The sequence below is a fragment of the Brassica napus genome, chromosome C2, assembly GCF_020379485.1.
Source record: "Brassica napus cultivar Da-Ae chromosome C2, Da-Ae, whole genome shotgun sequence".
Classification (NCBI taxonomy): Eukaryota; Viridiplantae; Streptophyta; class Magnoliopsida; order Brassicales; family Brassicaceae; genus Brassica; species Brassica napus.
The window spans coordinates 12,509,634-12,529,395 of NC_063445.1; the positions used below are offsets into that span (position 1 = coordinate 12,509,634).

At 34.4% G+C, this 19,762-nt stretch overlaps 4 protein-coding genes across 4 annotated transcripts; 1 reads left to right on the plus strand and 3 right to left on the minus strand.

The window, feature by feature from the left end:
* Window positions 1–19: 19 nt before the first annotated feature.
* LOC111213402 lies at window positions 20–1,432 on the minus strand. Its single transcript, XM_022715153.2, has one exon. It carries the CDS (start codon window positions 1,029–1,031, stop codon window positions 543–545), a length of 489 nt encoding a protein of 162 aa, XP_022570874.2. The 5' UTR covers window positions 1,032–1,432; the 3' UTR covers window positions 20–542.
* Window positions 1,433–1,786: 354 nt separating this feature from the next.
* Window positions 1,787–6,083, minus strand: LOC111213401. Its single transcript, XM_048747512.1, has one exon. The coding sequence runs from the start codon at window positions 2,673–2,675 to the stop codon at window positions 2,310–2,312; it is 366 nt and encodes a 121-aa protein (XP_048603469.1). The 5' UTR covers window positions 2,676–6,083; the 3' UTR covers window positions 1,787–2,309.
* An 80-nt stretch (window positions 6,084–6,163) lies between these two features.
* LOC111202883 lies at window positions 6,164–9,423 on the plus strand. The gene is made up of 3 exons (XM_022696003.2): window positions 6,164–8,301; window positions 8,406–8,597; window positions 8,680–9,423. The coding sequence occupies exons 1-3, from the start codon at window positions 6,206–6,208 to the stop codon at window positions 9,227–9,229; spliced, it is 2,838 nt and encodes a 945-aa protein (XP_022551724.1). The 5' UTR covers window positions 6,164–6,205; the 3' UTR covers window positions 9,230–9,423.
* A 203-nt stretch (window positions 9,424–9,626) lies between these two features.
* Window positions 9,627–12,782, minus strand: LOC106409240 (plastidial pyruvate kinase 2). Its single transcript, XM_022696004.2, has 11 exons — window positions 12,406–12,782; window positions 12,017–12,304; window positions 11,766–11,931; window positions 11,533–11,667; window positions 11,244–11,443; window positions 10,996–11,058; window positions 10,730–10,905; window positions 10,514–10,619; window positions 10,291–10,439; window positions 10,093–10,201; window positions 9,627–9,966 (listed from the first exon to the last, which is right to left on the minus strand). The coding sequence occupies exons 1-11, from the start codon at window positions 12,646–12,648 to the stop codon at window positions 9,859–9,861; spliced, it is 1,743 nt and encodes a 580-aa protein (XP_022551725.2). The 5' UTR covers window positions 12,649–12,782; the 3' UTR covers window positions 9,627–9,858.
* Between the last annotated feature and the right edge of the window lie 6,980 nt (window positions 12,783–19,762).

The window sequence follows — 19,762 nt, forward strand, 5'->3', positions numbered from 1 at the left end:
ATGTGTTGTTATATCTTTCTTATTGTTAGCAGATTTTTCTTTTTGAATATCTAAAGGTTCTATGACCAGAAAATCTTAGGGTGAAACTCAAACCATTTAAAATTAACAGCTTTAATTTAGAGTTATGTGTTATCTTTTCTTGCCCTTGCATAAACTGACGAGAAAGGCCGATTAAGACATATTTTTCGACGTTTTGAGACTTCTAAATCCCTTTTGCGTCAATTTATCTGAACGCTCTTTGTTTGATTTTTCAATCTTTGTTCGAGTCGTGTTTTGTGATTTTTAATTTCCGATATATTATTTTACATGGTTAGCCAACTGAAGATAGATAACAAACCCATTTTCGGTGATGTATTTGTAATTATATAACTATAATGTGACCAAGACACATTGACAAAAGTTGTAGATATTGCTAAATTTTCACTTTATTGAGGAAAAGGTAAATATAGGGCTCTCCTAATAATTGAGTTCACACATGAAAAACTTAGACATTGAAGCTAATATACTAGTCTAAAACTGTAGATGAACAATCATTGTTCCTTTCAGTTGTGTGCAGGGGAGTTAGGGATGATACGCGCACAATTGTCCTTGAGGAGAGGAGGGAAGAAAGGATTCAAAGGAAACATATGAGGCCAACAGTTTGCATCTAAAGTTGAAAACACCTTGCAGCATGCCGCTTCAACGTTTTCAATTTTTCCAGAAAAAAATGAGTTGGAGATTGCCAAGACACATCCTTGGACGGTAAAGAGAGACGACCAACATTTGACGAGATCAATAGGTACTAAGCCAGGTGGAAAAAGTCCTGGAATCGCCTGCGGATTTTGCATTTGAGCTACTCCACGAGTGACAAAGATGGCAGCACACAGTGAAATAATTAAGTAGACTGAGACAACAGCTTTGCTTCCCATCTTATTGGTAATCTTTCTTTTTTTCCTTGTCCTTTTTATTTCGTTTATGCTTAAAAGCTGGGATGGATTTTGATATGAACAGATACTAAGAATATATAGGGTGAGGATACAAGATTTTATCATATAAATTAAAGAGAATGTACGGTATCAGTTTTAGAATTTCTTTCAAAATGAAACTCATGTTTAGGTTAATGTATTTTGAGTTACACTTTCTTTCATGAAGTTGAGTTGACCAATATAACTACAGTATGTTCATATTTACGTTATCAAACAGAAGATTGAAAGTTTCTTTTGACCCCCACTATTTTCTATTGTTTTTGATATTTGTTTTAACATCTGTGAATGTGTCTCAGCCTTAAGATGATTAACCTTGACTATATCATCAAAGGAAAACCGCATGTAAAATAGCAGCCGGTTTCTAATTTTCTTATGGTGAGTAAATTTTTGTTCGAGGGACATCAGGACAAGTAGGTTGTAATAAGTAGGTATTGAGAATCTATATAAGTAAGGTCGTAATGTTTTATGGAAGTTAAGCAGATGTTGATGCATGATGTAATGGCACTGAAGAATTTGGTTAAAATTAAATAGAGTGCCAAGGCTTTGTTGCCATAATTTTCTTGTTGTATTTGCATGGCTAATGTAATGAAGAATATGATGATAGGACGAGAAAAAGGAAGTAACTGTCCCGGGAATAAAAAGAAATAACAAAGCTAGACGAATGGGAACTTAATATTATGCTTGTGAGTTCAATAAAAAAATTATTTATCCTTTTCCCACTGTTTCGTATCAGTATTGTAATAAAACTCATAGTTTATATATGTACATGTAAGATAACAAACTAAAGTTGTCTTTTATCCTTATGTGTTGTTATATCTTTCTTATTGTTAGCAGATTTTTCTTTTTGAATATCTAAAGGTTCTATGACCAGAAAATCTTAGGGTGAAACTCAAACCATTTAAAATTAACAGCTTTAATTTAGAGTTATGTGTTATCTTTTCTTGCCCTTGCATAAACTGACGAGAAAGGCCGATTAAGACATATTTTTCGACGTTTTGAGACTTCTAAATCCCTTTTGCGTCAATTTATCTGAACGCTCTTTGTTTGATTTTTCAATCTTTGTTCGAGTCGTGTTTTGTGATTTTTAATTTCCGATATATTATTTTACATGGTTAGCCAACTGAAGATAGATAACAAACCCATTTTCGGTGATGTATTTGTAATTATATAACTATAATGTGACCAAGACACATTGACAAAAGTTGTAGATATTGCTAAATTTTCACTTTATTGAGGAAAAGGTAAATATAGGGCTCTCCTAATAATTGAGTTCACACATGAAAAACTTAGACATTGAAGCTAATATACTAGTCTAAAACTGTAGATGAACAATCATTGTTCCTTTCAGTTGTGTGCAGGGGAGTTAGGGATGATACGCGCACAATTGTCCTTGAGGAGAGGAGGGAAGAAAGGATTCAAAGGAAACATATGAGGCCAACAGTTTGCATCTAAAGTTGAAAACACCTTGCAGCATGCCGCTTCAACGTTTTCAATTTTTCCAGAAAAAAATGAGTTGGAGATTGCCAAGACACATCCTTGGACGGTAAAGAGAGACGACCAACATTTGACGAGATCAATAGGTACTAAGCCAGGTGGAAAAAGTCCTGGAATCGCCTGCGGATTTTGCATTTGAGCTACTCCACGAGTGACAAAGATGGCAGCACACAGTGAAATAATTAAGTAGACTGAGACAACAGCTTTGCTTCCCATCTTATTGGTTAATCTTTCTTTTTTTCCTTGTCCTTTTTATTTCGTTTATGCTTAAAAGCTGGGATGGATTTTGATATGAACAGATACTAAGAATATATAGGGTGAAGATACAAGATTTTATCATATAAATTAAAGAGAATGTACGGTATCAGTTTTAGAATTTCTTTCAAAATGAAACTCATGTTTAGGTTAATGTATTTTGAGTTACACTTTCTTTCATGAAGTTGAGTTGACCAATATAACTACAGTATGTTCATATTTACGTTATCAAACAGAAGATTGAAAGTTTCTTTTGACCCCCACTATTTTCTATTGTTTTTGATATTTGTTTTAACATCTGTGAATGTGTCTCAGCCTTAAGATGATTAACCTTAACTATATCATCAAAGGAAAACCGCATGTAAAATAGCAGCCGGTTTCTAATTTTCTTATGGTGAGTAAATTTTTGTTCGAGGGACATCAGGACAAGTAGGTTGTAATAAGTAGGTATTGAGAATCTATATAAGTAAGGTCGTAATGTTTTATGGAAGTTAAGCAGATGTTGATGCATGATGTAATGGCACTGAAGAATTTGGTTAAAATTAAATAGAGTGCCAAGGCTTTGTTGCCATAATTTTCTTGTTGTATTTGCATGGCTAATGTAATGAAGAATATGATGATAGGACGAGAAAAAGGAAGTAACTGTCCCGGGAATAAAAAGAAATAACAAAGCTAGACGAATGGGAACTTAATATTATGCTTGTGAGTTCAATAAAAAAATTATTTATCCTTTTCCCACTGTTTCGTATCAGTATTGTAATAAAACTCATAGTTTATATATGTACATGTAAGATAACAAACTAAAGTTGTCTTTTATCCTTATGTGTTGTTATATCTTTCTTATTGTTAGCAGATTTTTCTTTTTGAATATCTAAAGGTTCTATGACCAGAAAATCTTAGGGTGAAACTCAAACCATTTAAAATTAACAGCTTTAATTTAGAGTTATGTGTTATCTTTTCTTGCCCTTGCATAAACTGACGAGAAAGGCCTATTAAGACATAATTTTTGACGTTTTGAGACTTCTAAATCCCTTTTTCGTCAATTTATCTGAACGCTCTTTGTTTGATTTTTCAATCTTTGTTCGAGTCGTGTTTTGTGATTTTTAATTTCTGATATATTATTTTACATGGTTAGCCAACTGAAGATAGATAACAAACCCATTTTCGGTGATGTATTTGTAATTATAAAACTATAATGTGACCAAGACACATTGACAAAAGTTGTAGATATTGCTAAATTTTCACTTTATTGAGGAAAAGGTAAATATAGGGCTCTCCTAATAATTGACTTCACACATGAAAAACTTAGACATTGAAGCTAATATACTAGTCTAAAACTGTAGATGAACAATCATTGTTCCTTTCAGTTGTGTGCAGGGGAGTTAGGGATGATACGCGCACAATTGTCCTTGAGGAGAGGAGGGAAGAAAGGATTCAAAGGAAACATATATGGCCAACAGTTTGCATCTAAAGTTGAAAACACCTTGCAGCATGCCGCTTCAACGTTTTCAATTTTTCCAGAAAAAAATGAGTTGGAGATTGCCAAGACACATCCTTGGACGGTAAAGAGAGACGACCAACATTTGACGAGATCTATAGGTACTAAGTCAAGTGGAAAAAGTCCTGGAATCGCCTGCGGATTTTGCATTTGAGCTACTCCATGAGTGACAAAGATGGCAGCGCACAGTGAAATAATTAAGTAGACTGAGACAACAGCTTTGCTTCCCACCTTATTGGTTAATCTTTTTTTTTTCCTTGTCCTTTTTATTTCGTTTATGCTTAAAAGCTGGGATGGATTTTGATATGAACAGATACTAAGAATATATAGGGTGAGGATACAAGATTTTATCATATAAATTAAAGAGAATGTACGGTATCAGTTTTAGAATTTCTTTCAAAATGAAACTCAGTTTTAGAATTTCTTTCAAAATGAAACTCATGTTTAGGTTAATGTATTTTGAGTTACACTTTCTTTCATGAAGTTGAGTTGACCAATATAACTACAGTATGTTCATATTTACATTATCAAACAGAAGATTGAAAGTTTCTTTTGACCCCCACTATTTTCTATTGTTTTTGATATTTGTTTTAACATCTGTGAATGTGTCTCAGCCTTAAGATGATTAACCTTAACTATATCATCAAAGGAAAACCGCATGTAAAATAGCAGCCGGTTTCTAATTTTCTTATGGTGAGTAAATTTTTGTTCGAGGGACATCAGGACAAGTAGGTTGTAATAAGTAGGTATTGAGAATCTATATAAGTAAGGTCGTAATGTTTTATGGAAGTTAAGCAGATGTTGATGCATGCTGTAATGGCACTGAAGAATTTGGTTAAAATTAAATAGAGTACCAAGGCTTTGTTGCCATAATTTTCTTGTTGTATTTGCATGGCTAATGTAATGAAGAATAAGATGATAGGACGAGAAAAAGGAAGTAACTGTCCCGGGAATAAAAAGAAATAACAAAGCTAGACGAATGGGAACTTAATATTATGCTTGTGAGTTCAATAAAAAAAATTATTTATCCTTTTCCCACTGTTTCGTATCAGTATTGTAATAAAACTCATAGTTTATATATGTACATGTAAGATAACAAACTAAAGTTGTCTCTTTTTCTTATGTGTTATTATATCTTTCTTATTGTTAGCAAATTTTTCTTTTCGAATATCTAAAGGTTCTATATATGACCAGAAAATCTTAGGGTGAAATTCAAACCATTTAAAATTAACTGATTTAATTTAGAGTTATGTGTTATTTTTTCTTGCTCTTGCATAAACTGACGAGAAAGGCCGATTAAGACATATTTTTCGATGTTTTGAATCTTCTAAATCTTTTTTGCGTAAATTTATCTGAACGCACTTTGTTTGATGTTTCGATCTTTGTTCGATATAATATTTTACATGGTATCTTCCTTGCTCAATGCTTAATTATAATAACTAAACCTTTTTCCATGTCGCTCTCTAGACTTTCCCGCCCGCTTTTTCAAGTACCTGTGTTTCAAAGCAATCTATAGCTAGTCCCAACTTGGCCGGTCCTGAAATTTATAAGCTTGAGACAATTACTAAATATATTTATTTCTTAATCATTTGGGGACCTAAAAACTCAATCAGGTAATTAACCATTAATATATTAGGAATCATAGTCGAATGCTTCGTTTCACTATGCCAAGGAAGGACGGGCTCTACACACACTTACAAAGGGAAATGACACACACATGACAGGAGCAAGAACATCGAGTTCCACATTACTTAACCAGGTTATAATTGGATCACTCACTCATGTATGCCTAATTACCTGATTGAGTTTTTAGAAGCTAGGACTTCATTTTCAATTGTAAATGGGCCTATAATCTTGAGATAACCACGGCCCAATTAATCTTCAATCTGGTGACGTGGCAAAATATTATCCCGCCAAAAAAGTCGCTCCCTCTTCTCTTCCTTTAAACCCTCAAATCTAAAATCAAATCCTCTCTTTCTCTCTCTCATTTTCAATGGCTGGAGATTTATTATACGCCAAAACGCAGCGTATCGTGCTCCTCATAGATCTCAACCCCCTTCTTCTCACACCCACTCCGGAGCAATACCTAGCCGTCGTGATATCCGCCGCCGAGAAGCTTCTCTCTTTCCCTCCACTCTCCGCTTCTCTCTTCTCTTTCAAGTTCTTCATTTCATCTTTATCTTCTCTCTTATCTTCCTCGAAGCTCTCTGCGCTCTCGATTCCATCTTCCAAGCTTTCGTTTGACCTCCCTGGCCCTACACTCGCCTCCCTCAGACGCGCCATCGACGCCGTCAAGCGATGCGAGCTCCGATCGACTTCCAATTCGGCGGCGTCGCCTCGCGGGGTCAACGTCGCGGCGTCTTTGCGACAGATCGTTTACGATTACGCTTGGGAGCCGGTGGTTCGAGATCCGGAGATAGGTATGATTCCTGGGTTCACGGATGGTGGAGTTGACGTAGTTAGATCGAATTTGGTATTGATGTTTTCCCCAATTTCTAGGGATTTGAATTGTGTTTCTGAGTTTCTCGACGTTAAGAGTGGCGATGAGTGTTTGAGCGAGTTGGGTCTGTTCAAGTCGAAGTTCAGTGAGGTTTTTGACTGTGTCAATGACTTGTTTGGTGATAGAGATATTCACTTAGGCTGGATTGATGTTAGATTTGGTGAAAGAAGTGAATTGGGATTAACGTCTGGGTTTTTAGATAGTGGAATTAGAGAATTGGGCTGGGGGCAGTGTTCTACGGATTCGATTGTTTATGGTTCTTCAATAGTTCCCTTTGGATTGATATATCCAACCATTGGTGTTTCTCCAAAGCTATCTACTAGCCGTAAGTTTACTGCTCAGGCCAGTCTTGAGATTGCTGACATTGATGGTAAACCTATGGAGTGCAAGTGCGGCGAGCTAGAGTTTTCTTCTTCTGAAATTTCTAGTGGGAAGAGGTCTGATGAGTTCACCAACTTGGTTACTGCATCCGAGGAATCTCTAACTGAAGAGTTCTGTAATGGAATCACCAAATTCAGTATTAAAGCCTTGAGGATGTGTGATGATCTTGTCGAGCTCGAGAGGTATACTTGTAATACTTTTGTTGTGCATGAAGTCTCCCAGGAACCTGACCAAAACCAGGAGCAGGAGAGTGGATTTTGGGCTGATCGTGTTTTTCAGATACTAGAGAAGGAGACGGGTGAGAAAGTAGTGAAAAGATCATCTCCTGTTTGGCAGATTTTATTAAGTTATCTCTATAGAGAAGGTTACTCAGCTTTGGTATCTCTAACGAATAGCAATGGTACTTCTCGGACAGGAATCCTCAAGCCATTTACTTTCTCCTCGGCTTTAATCTGTGTTTTTGACAATGAAGTCTCTCCTCAAACTGTGGATCATGAAGATAGCAGTAAGATGGTCAGTTGTGGCGAAAATAAAAGAAAGCTAAGCAGAAAGATTCTAAACTCACTTATTGACATTAGCTGGGAGGATTTCTGCATATCAGTGAAAGGTTATGGTCAAATAGATCTAGAGGATGTATATCTATCCAAGTTTAGCAACTCGAAGAAATATAAGTTTCTGAAATGCTGGATAAAACAGATTAGGAAACCGAGAGGTTGCAGCTTATCCGTTGCTAGTAGCTGCGATGCACAGAAAGATGTGGAAGCGGATCCAGTTGTGAGAAAGCACAACTCATCTGAAGAGGCAGAAAAGGATATCTCTTTACCTGGATCTGAGGAGGAGATAGCTCTGAGTGGAAATCGTCTATCCGTAAGGCAGGAGAATGATACATCTGTTATAGCATCAGAGTCATCAGAAGTTTTCTTTGCTAGTCTTCCTAGTAAAATAAAGAAAGGGATCGAGTCTGAGGAAATAGATTTGGCAGCTCTGGCAGAACGGCTTGTCAAGTCCTGTCTCCTTCATTCCTCTCAAAGACTTGAGAAGGATTGTAGCTGTGAGAGTGGAACCCTCTTGTCGGTCACTGAGGAGCTAGCCAAGATGTTACTGAAACAACCGAAAGATTTAGTTGCCAAGTTTAAAAAGAAACATTCATCATCCACGGAAAATGAGCAGAAGTCTGAAGAAGCTTCACCCAGTAACATCATTAGAGAGTATCCTTTTGTTCTGTTTTGACTTGGTGCCATTTAGATGCTTTCTTCCATTTATCTAAGCTGTTGGCATTATTATTGTTCTGTTTTCTTTAATTAGCTATAAGATACGAGCTGCAGATTCTTTTTCGAATGGAGATTCTAAGATCAGTGATAGGTTTGGGAAATGAGGAGTCTGTAACTCAAAAGTTTGCAAAACAGATTTGCATGCTTCTTGAGGCCATTCAGTGCAAGTTAGACGGCGGATTCTTTAGTGATTGGAGTCTTGATAAGTATGTGGATAAAATTATAAAAGCCAGGTATGTACAAATAATCCTATCATCAAAAGTATTGTAGTTTTGGGGTATTATGTGTTTCCATGCAGTGACATGCCCTTCTCAGGTATCATCATATTCTTGGAGAAGCTGTCAGCATAATTTATACAGAGATGGATCTGCTTATGTTCAGTGATGAGGATCTTGAAGATAGTTTCATGAAAAATGAAGAGAGTAGCCAATCAGGGAGAGAAAACATCCATAGCAATGGCAAGAGTCATCATCGTAGTCAAAGAAATAAAGATGTTCCCGGTTCGAGTAAGAAGAACCTTTTGAAGAAAGAGAGCAGGGAGTGCAGAGAAGCTAGGAAAGTAGTTGAAGCACAAGAAATGAGGGAAAGGGCAAGAAGATTCTCGAGTTTCACAAGTTGGATGCCTGATCTTTGTAGAGTTTGGGCACCGAAACAAGCAAAGAACTCTAAAGACAAAGCGGAACAGCAAAAGAGATTAGGCAAACGGAAGAACGAACATAGATCAGTGGACTATGACAGAGTATGCGAGACACCAGTGACAGGAGATAACAAACGAACACGAACTGATGACAGAGATGAATACGAGTGTGGGACACTGCCTCGTAGTTCCGTACCAAAGGCTTTGTTTCAGGATGATGATTCTTAGGCAAACTCTTTTTGTATTATCTTAAACACTGAAATAAGGACTACACTTAAAGTCCCACTTACAATTAGAATGAGCAGAGTTGTCTTTTGTTAGAATTTATGTTGCAAACAGGGAGCTACTCCAAACCCTAAATGTAAATGAAATCTCATTGTATTTTATATTACAAAATCTTGCCAATACTAGAGTTTTTAGCAGAAGTTTGCATAATTTGTGTTGGGATTAATTGATTCAAATGGCCAAGGCCGTAAGTTTGCATATTCATCATACAGAATTCTGCATGGCAAATCTCTATACCAAGAACAGTAGGATCCTTTAATCTTTCACAGTTACTTAGTTGCATCTTCCGTTTTTTAGTTTTTACAGTAACATTTTACCCAAGTACAACAACATAGCTGTGTATTAGAGGATTCTCACACATTTATTACTCAATCTAAATTAACATTTGTCTCACAAACAACTAATGAGCTAACAACAACGTCTGCCAAAGTAAAACAAACTGAATAAGATACAGTAAACAGTAGGATTTAGAGTACACAAGGACGTGCAAGGAAAGTTAACCGAAAACGGTTTTACAGATAAACGAAAAAAACACACTGACCAGGTGAGATATTGAGACTCCTGAAAAGGCTCTACACCTTGCGGACTTGGATGTTATGAGTCGATTGAGACCGCCAGATTGGTTGTGACCCACTCTGTACAATCGCTATTTCCTCTCCCTTCTTCACCATTCCTTGTTTCTGTTCATCCAAAAGTTACCAACTCAAACTCTTAATCCCCATAACCACAAAATATCTAGTATATTTCCAAATATAAAATAGAAAGCTACATATAGTTTTCTTTCAAAGAGATCCTTTTGAGTTTACCAGTAATGTAGCCAAAGCTTTAGTGAAAGTGTCCTCTGCATCATCTGAGAACTCCATATATATGGGGCACACCCCTTGATACAAGGCTAATCTTTGCTGTATTTTTTTCCTGCAGAGCAAAACCTCTACCGTGAGTTCTTAAAATCTAACCAGTTGTCAGTCATTTATTTTTGAAAAGAATAAACATGGAGTACTAACTCATTCGTGAAGGCATAGATGGTGCCAGAAGGGCGATAGTGACTTAAAAGTATGGCCATGAAACCAGTTCTGGTGAAGACAACAGTTGAAGTTCCAAGCGTGTTTGACATCATGGTTGCATGGTATGCAAACATCTCACTCATATGGTTCTGTAAACATCGTTATTGTCAGTATGGATTAGATAGCAAAATTTAGAAAGAAGGAAATCAAGCTGCAGCTTTACCTTGAAGGCTTGACCAAGATTAGGTGGCATTTCAGTACTAGTAGTAATGGTTGCTTCTGTTCGCAGTGCAACTGTATGCATCACTCCAGCAGCTTTCAATGGGAACCTGTTACCAGAGTAAAGCTCAGTTTCCTGTATATAAACCTTCAACACTTTCTATATCCAAACAAACATAAGCCAAATCTGTAGGTTTTACGAGAATAATCCAGCACTTACTTTCCGTGAGCAGTTTCTCCTGAAAGCATTACTGCATCAGCACCTTCTCTAACAGCTATAGCAATGTCAGAAACCTCCGCCCTGGTTGGAGTTGGATGAACTATCATACTCTCAAGCATGTTAGTCGCCACAATCACAGCTTTTCCCATGCTACGGCATAGGTTTATGATCCTCTCCTGTATATCAATACCAGAATTTTCGCCTTTTATAAAGCTGTGAAACTTTTTTGGTTCATCTCAAATGAGAAATGAGAAGCAAGTGCTAACCTGAAGAATGGGTACTTCTTCAATAGGGAGCTCTGCACCAAGATCACCTCTTGCAACCATTGCCTGTGGAAGAAGTACACACATATAAGTAAGCAGCACATTCACAGGACTCATTCAATTCTGAAATTTATATTGTGGTAACACCTGACTTATTGCCACACAATCCTCTATATTTTTAATTTCGCATAACAATCTCCAACATGTCATTACAAAAGGAAGAACTAAGAACATTAATAGAAAAAAATTACCCCATCTGATGCGGTGATAATGGAATGCAAGTTAGGTATGGAGTCTGCGCTTTCAATTTTTACTATCACGTGAATATCAGCACCACAACCTTGGAGGTAATTCTTGAGTTCGTGTACCACTTGTGCATCTTTGACAAAAGAAACAGCATAAAAGTCAACTTTGTTCTCCACTCCGAACTTAATATCCTCCCAATCCTTCTCTGAAAAAAAAAGAAAAGAATTACAAAATAGATATATCAGAGCAAGATCATTCAGAATTAAATAAAGAGGGTGAAAGTGAAGGTCGAACCAGTGATTGACGGTAATGTTGCACTTTTCCCTCGGACATTCAAGTGTCTCCTTGACTTTAGCTCTCCACCATCAACAACTTCACATATGACAGTCTCTTTAGTCTTAGACTTCACCATAAACGACATCATACCACCTGAAACATAGAACAATCAGTCTATATTCATTCCCACTATATTGGAGAACATCAAAAAAAAATCCTTTAATACCAAGTAATGAGAGATCAACATATACCATCAACAAGGAGCATGTCTCCCGCCTCCACATCGTTGACAAAATCATCATAGTTAACACTTACACAAGTTGGTGTGCTGACTCCTCTCTCAATTGTAAAAGTAAACTCTTGACCAGGGTCTAACATAATCGGCTGGGGTAAATCTCCACTCCTAACTTCTGGACCCTAAAGAACAATGAAGAAAATATACATTAAAAAAAGAAAGAGAGAATGGCTATAGAAGATAAAGTTTGACTAAATGGGAACAAACCTTGGTATCAAGCATGATAGCAATGGTGTTATCTTTAGATTGTGCATTGTACTCTTTGACCAAATCAATAACCTTCTTATGAGAAGCATGATCCCCATGAGACATGTTCATCCTTGCAACATTCATCCCAGCTTCAGCTAGTTTCCATATCATTTCTCGTGTGTTAGTAGAAGGACCAACGGTGCAGACAATCTTTGTCTTCCTCCTTACTGTCGGTTTCGACCACATCTCTACTGATGTGTCACTAAACTTCTGCATTTCCAAAAACCGCTCCAATTGCTCCTCTCTCTAATTAACCACACAGTAAAAAAAAAAAAAAAAAGTAAAAAAAAATAATTCACTTCAGTAAAAACATGGAAATGCTTTCTTATCTAAGCTTTTACACATACGTTTGGAACATCCTCGGGAGACACTGGAATGACTTCGGTCTCCACACGAGCAGATCTCACAGTAGTATCAACCTTTCTTCCTCCTCTCACGGAGACTCTTCCACTCTTCTTGGCTTCGTTTCCTAGAACCTTCACTGCGAAACTCGCCGGCTTCAGAAACTTGTCGGATCTCGTAGACGCAGATCCACCGTTGGGACTCAACATCGAGCCTTGAATCGACCTTGTAGCAACCACCTGAGCCATTTTGGTTTCCGCGGAGAAGAAGTTGCGAAAGAATGAGAGTGGGAGAGAAAGAGAGAGAGAGGTTGAAACGCTAAAAGAGTAGTGAAGAGTTGATATATCGGCGGAGTTTACGAAGAAATGCTTAGTTTGTATCGAAAGAGAGAGTGACAAATCATATAAAAGTAGCCCTGCCGGTTTTTTAATCTAAAACCGAATCGGTATGGGCTCTGAACCGATCGGTATATTTGCAAAATTTAATTCGGTTTATTAATTGGTTAGCTCTTTATTTTTAATTTTATCTAACCAATTCTGTGAATTCACACCCATTTGTACCAAATCATATCGTTTTTTTTTTTCAGAATCATGTTCAACATTCCGAACTGGAATTAAAAGCACTGTTCTAAATATGATATACGCTAGCCGGACGGCAAACTTCCGTATAGCGTATAGTTATATATACGGTCGTATATATACGGGATATATACGGTAAATATATTTTTTATTTAAATGTATTTATATTACAATATTTACATATAAAATATTAAATTTTAATTTTTATAATTTATGAGTTTAACATTTTATTCCTTTCTTCTATACAAATAATTGAAAACTAATTTAAATATATACTAGACTTTGACATGTGCGTCCGCACGGGTATTATTTTCGGTTTTAATAATTTCGTGTAATTGTTATGCAATAAAGTATTTCTATAACATTCCAAACCATAGTGCATGTATCCGTAACATTCGTTGTGCAATACAATTAGAATGCTTTAACGTGAAATTTTGCTTGATCTTTTTGTCTTGAGCCTGTTAAACTCACATAAGAATCAAAAAGAAAAATCACCTCTATATACTTATCTCAACTGGTTACTGATACAAAAAATCCAGAGAGAAACGCTTAAAAACATTAAGGATTTAGAACCATCTAGAAACATACAGTAAGCAATCCAACAAACAATGTCAATGCCCAGAAAATTCATATTTCAACATTCTTAATACTAACAATTAAAGGATCAGCTTCATCGTTGTACATCCTTTAACCAGAAAAAAAAACATTAGAGGCTAACAAATAAGTAAAAGCTGTTCTCACCTTTCAATACTTGATTGTTTTATGATTTGCCTATAGGTGAAAAAGAGCACTATTTACTGTTTGACACCATCTGTTTTTGTTATTTTCTCCACTATCTCCAAACTCTTGAGATAATATCTAGAACTGGTAAACAAAATCAAACATGAATATAATTAGCTTTCCTTCAAAATGGGATCTATAAGACCACAAAGAAACAGAGCTTGGCAAAACAAATAATTTGAACTATAACGTTTTGGAATCAACAAAAGACAACATTTTGAAGTAAGAGTCATGGTCAGAGCCATTAAAGATAATATTTTTGAGTAAATGGTCATCATCAGAGCCATCAAAATAACAGTTTGAAGTACGGGTCATCGTCAGAACAATCACATACAACATTTTGAAAAAAGGTCATTGTTGAAACCATCAAAATTTACATGTTGAAGAAACGCTGCAATTGTCATTTTCAGAATCATCAAATGCAACGTTTTTAACACTGGTTCAAAGTCATCAAATGCAACAATGTGGAGAGAAAAACCATCGTAGCTCCTAAAGGATTGCGTTTGATTATTATGTCAACTCAAAATTAGAGAAGCAATCTATCTCATGATAAAAACAAAAGTATAAAACTGGGCATTAATCCCTTCAATACCAAACCATCAATTAGAAAACTACAATTGGATTCAGTAAAATCAAAATATCAAAAAGAGGTGAACTCGAATTAACAAACCACCGCTAATTAGGTTATAACTAAGAGAAAGTTTCATCACTGTAGAGAGTGAAGAAAATTAAAGAATTAGCTTTTTTTTTTTGCAACAAAATAAATTAAATTAAAGAATTAGTTAAAAGGTTAAACTATCGTGTTTTTGATCAGTGGCATATTTAGAAAAACTCAGGGTCATGTTTTAATTGTACTCTTGTTTTACTAGATTAGACTAGGATAAGACATGCGCCTTGCGCAGGGTAAGTTTATTTATATATATATTATCGATAGTTTTTTTTATATATGTGATCATTTTATTTATATATATAAAATATTTTTTGTTGTTATTATATAATTTTTTTCCGATGGATCAGATCAATTTTTATTAAAAATAATGGAACAAAACTATAATTAATACATCATGGGTTGATCGGATTGGACATTAAACAAATTATAACATAAAAACCTTATTTTTTCCATCGAACACATTCTTGAAAAAAATGAACAGTATTGTTTTCACAGTTGAATTATTTTGAATTTTATCTTCCATATGGTTTTGAAAGCTTTCAAATCAACCATCGAATTGATACATGTCATTTTAATGTTTTTAGTCGTATACTTAAGGAAAACTTACATTTTTGTAATTTAAAGTCGTTTTAAAAAATTCAAAATATAACATCTAAGAAAAAATCTAACATATAAAAAAAATCTAACATATAAGGTGTCCTCATTTTTATATTTTAAAGTCGTTTTAAAAAAAAAAAATAACATATAAGGTTTCCTCATTTTTGTAATTTAAAGTCATTTTAAAAAATTCAAAATATTACATATAAGAAAAAATCTAATTTTTTATTATATGGTTAATATTATTGTTTATTTTTTTTTAGCAATATAAAATTAAACAAAATGAAGGAGGATGCAAAAATTGTTATCAAATCTTTATTATTTATAATCATTAATTGCCATATATATGTAAATCATATTAGGTAATTTCGTAGCTTTTATTTAGGGAACGAATACACACTTCTTATATTTTAGGTTAATATAATGTTCTCTAATGGACATTAAACAAATTATGACATAAAAACCTTATTTTTTTTCCTCGAACACAATTTTGAAAAAGTGAATAGTATTTTTTTCACAGTTGAATTATTTTGACTTTTAACTTACATATGGTTTTGAAAGCTTTCAAATCAACCATCGAAATGATACATGTCATTTTAATGTTTTTAGTCGTATACTTAAAGAAAACTTACATTTTTGTAATTTAAAGTTGTTTTAAAAAATTCAAAATATAACATATAAGAAAAAATCTAACATATAAGGTGTCCTCATTTTTGTATTTTAAAGTCGTTTTAAAAAAAAATAACATATAAGGTTTCTTCACTTTTGTAATTTAAGGTCATTTTAAAAAATTCAAAATATAACATATAAGAAAAAATCTAAATTTTTATTATATGGTTAATGTGATTGTTTATTTTTTTAATAATATAAAATTAAACAAAAATGAAGAAGGATGCAAAAATTGTTATCAAATCTTTATTATTCATAATCATTAATTATCATATATATATAAATCATATTAGGTAATTCTGTAGCTTTTATTTAAGGAAAGAATACACACTTCTTATATTTTAGGTTAATATAATGTTCTCTACGACATTAAACAAAATATGACATAAAAACCTTATTTTTTCCAGCGAACACATTCTTGAACAAAGTGAACAGTATTGTTTTCACAGTTGAATTATTTTGACTTTTATCTTCCATATGGTTTTGAAAGCTTTCAAATCAACCATCGAATTGATACATGTCATTTTAATGTTTTTAGTCGTATACTTAAGGAAAACTTACATTTTTGTAATTTAAAGTCTTTTTAAAAAAATTCAAAATATAACATATAAGAAAATTCTAACATATAAGAAAATATATAACATATATGGTGTCTTCATTTTGTATTTTAAAGTCGTTTAAAAAAATATATAACATATAAAGGTTTCTTCATTTTTGTAATTTAAAGTCATTTTAAAAAATTCAAAATATAACATATAAGAAAAAATCTAATTTTTTTATTATATGGTTAATGTGATTGTTTAAGTTTTTTTAATAATATAAATTTAAACAAAAATGAAGAAGGATGCAAAAATTGTTATCAAATCTTTATTATTCATAATCATTAATTCCCGTATATATGTAAATCATATTAGGTAATTCCGTAGCTTTTATTTAAGGAAAGAATACACACTTCATATATTTTAGGTTAATATAATGTTCTCTAGTGTTATATAATTATGGAATAATGTGACACCATTAGATTAAACTATACTTTATATTAGATGCTCTAGAATTCTTTGAAATAAAATTTAGAAGGCATTTAGAGTGCCACCTAGGATTTGAGATTTTTTTTAATTAATACAAAATTAAGTTTCTAATTTTTCAAATGCTTATCAATTAATATATAGGGGATTCACGGAGTCTTCATCAATTTAGAAAGATAGGGGATTTTATAACTTAACGGTTTCATGAAACGTAATAATATAAGAGTGTCAGAGACGTGGTTATGCAATCCCACATCGCTAAAAAAGAAAAGAAAATTGAAGTTTACAAGTAATCCAGTAAACCAATATCTATATTTATTATTTGATTTACCTAGTTTGTGCTTTTAAATGATCTGACCCATTAAAACTTACCAAATATTTGGTTTGACCGTATAATATCACCGAATTGAAGAATTCGATACAGAGAGCTTACGCTCAGCGTTTAGACGGCGTCTGTACGGCCGTGCAACCCGTTTTTTAGAACAGTGAGTTATACAAATTTAACCAAAATTTAAATGAAAACAGAAAATTTGTTGCGAACCAGATTGTAGATGGCTCATAACCAAGAGATTATGATTTGTAATCTTTTCATTTATCTATGACGGTGTAATCTCCTATATAAGGAACATCTATGTTATGAATAAAGATAGACTTTTCCATTACTTTTATAACACGTTATAAGCACGAAACTCTAAATCCCTAAGCTAATACCCAAATCGAAAAACCCTAAAACCCTAACCCTAGCCGGCGATCCGACGAACCCTAAACTCCGATCGCGTCTCTTATTCCCGCATCTGTTCCAGCTCGCGTCCCCGATCAGCTTCAGCCCAAGGCGTTCCTGATCCTAGCTCAGACGTTCGCCACCCGAGAGTAGCTCCAGCATGCGACCTCTTCCTCGTTAGCGACAGCATCAGACAGCTCGCGTCCGACGATCAAGGCGTTCCCGATCAAGCAACAAAAGACGTCTGCGACCCGATAGAAGCGACTCGATCCATTCCAGCTCGCGTCCCGTTCATGTCCAGCTCGCGGCTCAACTCCTTTGCGGTCCGATTCAACAATCATTTAAGGTTAAAAGGTAATTCAAAACCTAAGAACCCATAATCGAACATGGATTGATTGATAAAGAATGAAACCCTAAAACCCTAATCTTTATGAATCAAAACCATAGGGTAATAGATCAAAAATCCTAATTGAGTAAATCGAAGCTCTAAAAGTTCGATACCCCAAACCCTAAATCATGTTCTTACATGATTAAAACCCCAAATCGGTTTTTACAAGTTAAAATCCGATAAACCCTAACCCTATATCTATAAACCCTAAATAATATAAGTATCAGAATTAATTATACTATAATTATCATATCAAATATTAAAACCCTAATCGAATATTTTGAAATCAAAACTGTTTTCGGTTTTGAACATTGAGATTTTAAATCTGATTGAATATGATGCTATGTTGCTAGAATTGTTTGACCGTTAAATTGATAGATTTATTTTTTTATCCTGCTTGGTTAATTGTTCATATGATTTAAAATTGTTTAAACCGACCAGCCTGTTAAAACATTGATTGAATCCGATAGGTTGCTAGCTTGCTTTGCTTATATAATCCGATAGGTTGATAGATTGATTGAGGTTTACTTGTTTAAAATCCGAATGATCTGATTGCATGATTCTTGAGGTTTAATATCATCTGCTAGGATTGATAGTTTTGTAATCTGATCTGATTTAAATAGAAACCCTAAATAATCCGTATGATAGGTTATATTGATCTGATTTGGATGTCTTTGAGAATTGAGAATGCGTATGCTAGGTTGATAGATTCATGATAAAATCTAATGTCTTGAGGTTTAAGATTGTATGCTAAGTTCGATTAAATTGATTGATCTGATTATATGTTTTTGAGGTTTGATAAATTCGGATACTAGATAAATCATTTACACATGGTTTATGCTAAATACCAATCAGCCTTGAAACTGATTCATTGAAATTCATGTTTGAAATCTATATTCTAGTATTGCTAAAATCAGCTTTGAAACTGATTGAGTGATTAATAAATCTTTTTACTAGTCTTGCTAAAATCCATTGATTGTTAAACCCTAAGTGCATGATTAATTAAATCTGTTTTTGCTAGTCTTGATAAACCATAATATTATGAGCACATAGAAATAGTATTGCTGAGACTTGCTAGAAATTGACTGATTGATTAAATGTCTTTAAGATTGATAGTCTCATTGTCCTCACAAGATTGAAATCCGAATTGATTGTTTTTAAGAGTAAGGCCGCATGAAAACTATACATAAATATTGAGTGATATATGATTTGAGATGTTGAAAATCAACCTGGATTTCGCTGCCATAAATCTCTTTGGAGATAATTATTTACGGTGGGCATTGGATACAAAGATTATCCTAAAGTCAAAAAGACTTGGTAAATTTATCATAAAAGACAATAATGCCAATGAGAAAGATTGATACAGGGCAATATTAATTATTAGTCATCATCTTATTAAGAGTCTCAAAGATCAGTATCTGACTATAGAGAATCCTCCGGACCTTTGGACAGAGTTAAAAAGCGAGATATGATCACCAAAGAACAGTGTTATTACCAAAGGCCCTATTTGATTGGAGGACTCCCAGAATCCAGGACTATAAGTCAGTGGATGAGTCTATTGCTAGATGGGCAAAATAATAGATTACTGATGAGAAACAGTGAATTGAGACCTCCTGGATTAACCCCATTACTTGATACCAATAAGGCCGCAGAAAAAAAAAGGTAACCACGTCCAGAATGATAGACCACACGGTCATGGCCGTGGAGGGTGGAAAGGACGTGGCCATGGCCACTATAACACATTTGGCCGTGGGAATCACTATGGCAGAGGCCGCGGGTATCAACCCAATTTGAGCCATGGTCAAGGCAGTGGTCGTGGTATATCCTTTAAACCACAAAGCTCGACCAAATCAGTGTGCCATAGATGTGGAATGGGGAACCATTGGGCTAAGATATAAAGGACTCCCAAACATTTATGTGACCTCTATCAAAGA

Bases quoted from the DNA above. Each gene is read 5' to 3' on its own strand.
- LOC111213402 (XM_022715153.2), bottom strand. From the start codon at position 1,031: ATGATAAAATCTTGTATCCTCACCCTATATATTCTTAGTATCTGTTCA.
- LOC111213401 (XM_048747512.1), bottom strand. From the start codon at position 2,675: ATGGGAAGCAAAGCTGTTGTCTCAGTCTACTTAATTATTTCACTGTGT.
- LOC111202883 (XM_022696003.2), top strand. From the start codon at position 6,206: ATGGCTGGAGATTTATTATACGCCAAAACGCAGCGTATCGTGCTCCTC. The intron at 8,302-8,405 runs GTATCCTTTTGT...ATTAGCTATAAG, and splicing joins CCCAGTAACATCATTAGAGA to ATACGAGCTGCAGATTCTTT. The intron at 8,598-8,679 runs GTATGTACAAAT...TGCCCTTCTCAG, and splicing joins GATAAAATTATAAAAGCCAG to GTATCATCATATTCTTGGAG.
- LOC106409240 (XM_022696004.2), bottom strand. From the start codon at position 12,648: ATGGCTCAGGTGGTTGCTACAAGGTCGATTCAAGGCTCGATGTTGAGT. The intron at 11,932-12,016 runs GTTTGTTCCCAT...ATTGTTCTTTAG, and splicing joins CTATCATGCTTGATACCAAG to GGTCCAGAAGTTAGGAGTGG. The intron at 11,444-11,532 runs GTTCGACCTTCA...TTTTTTTTTCAG, and splicing joins AACATTACCGTCAATCACTG to AGAAGGATTGGGAGGATATT.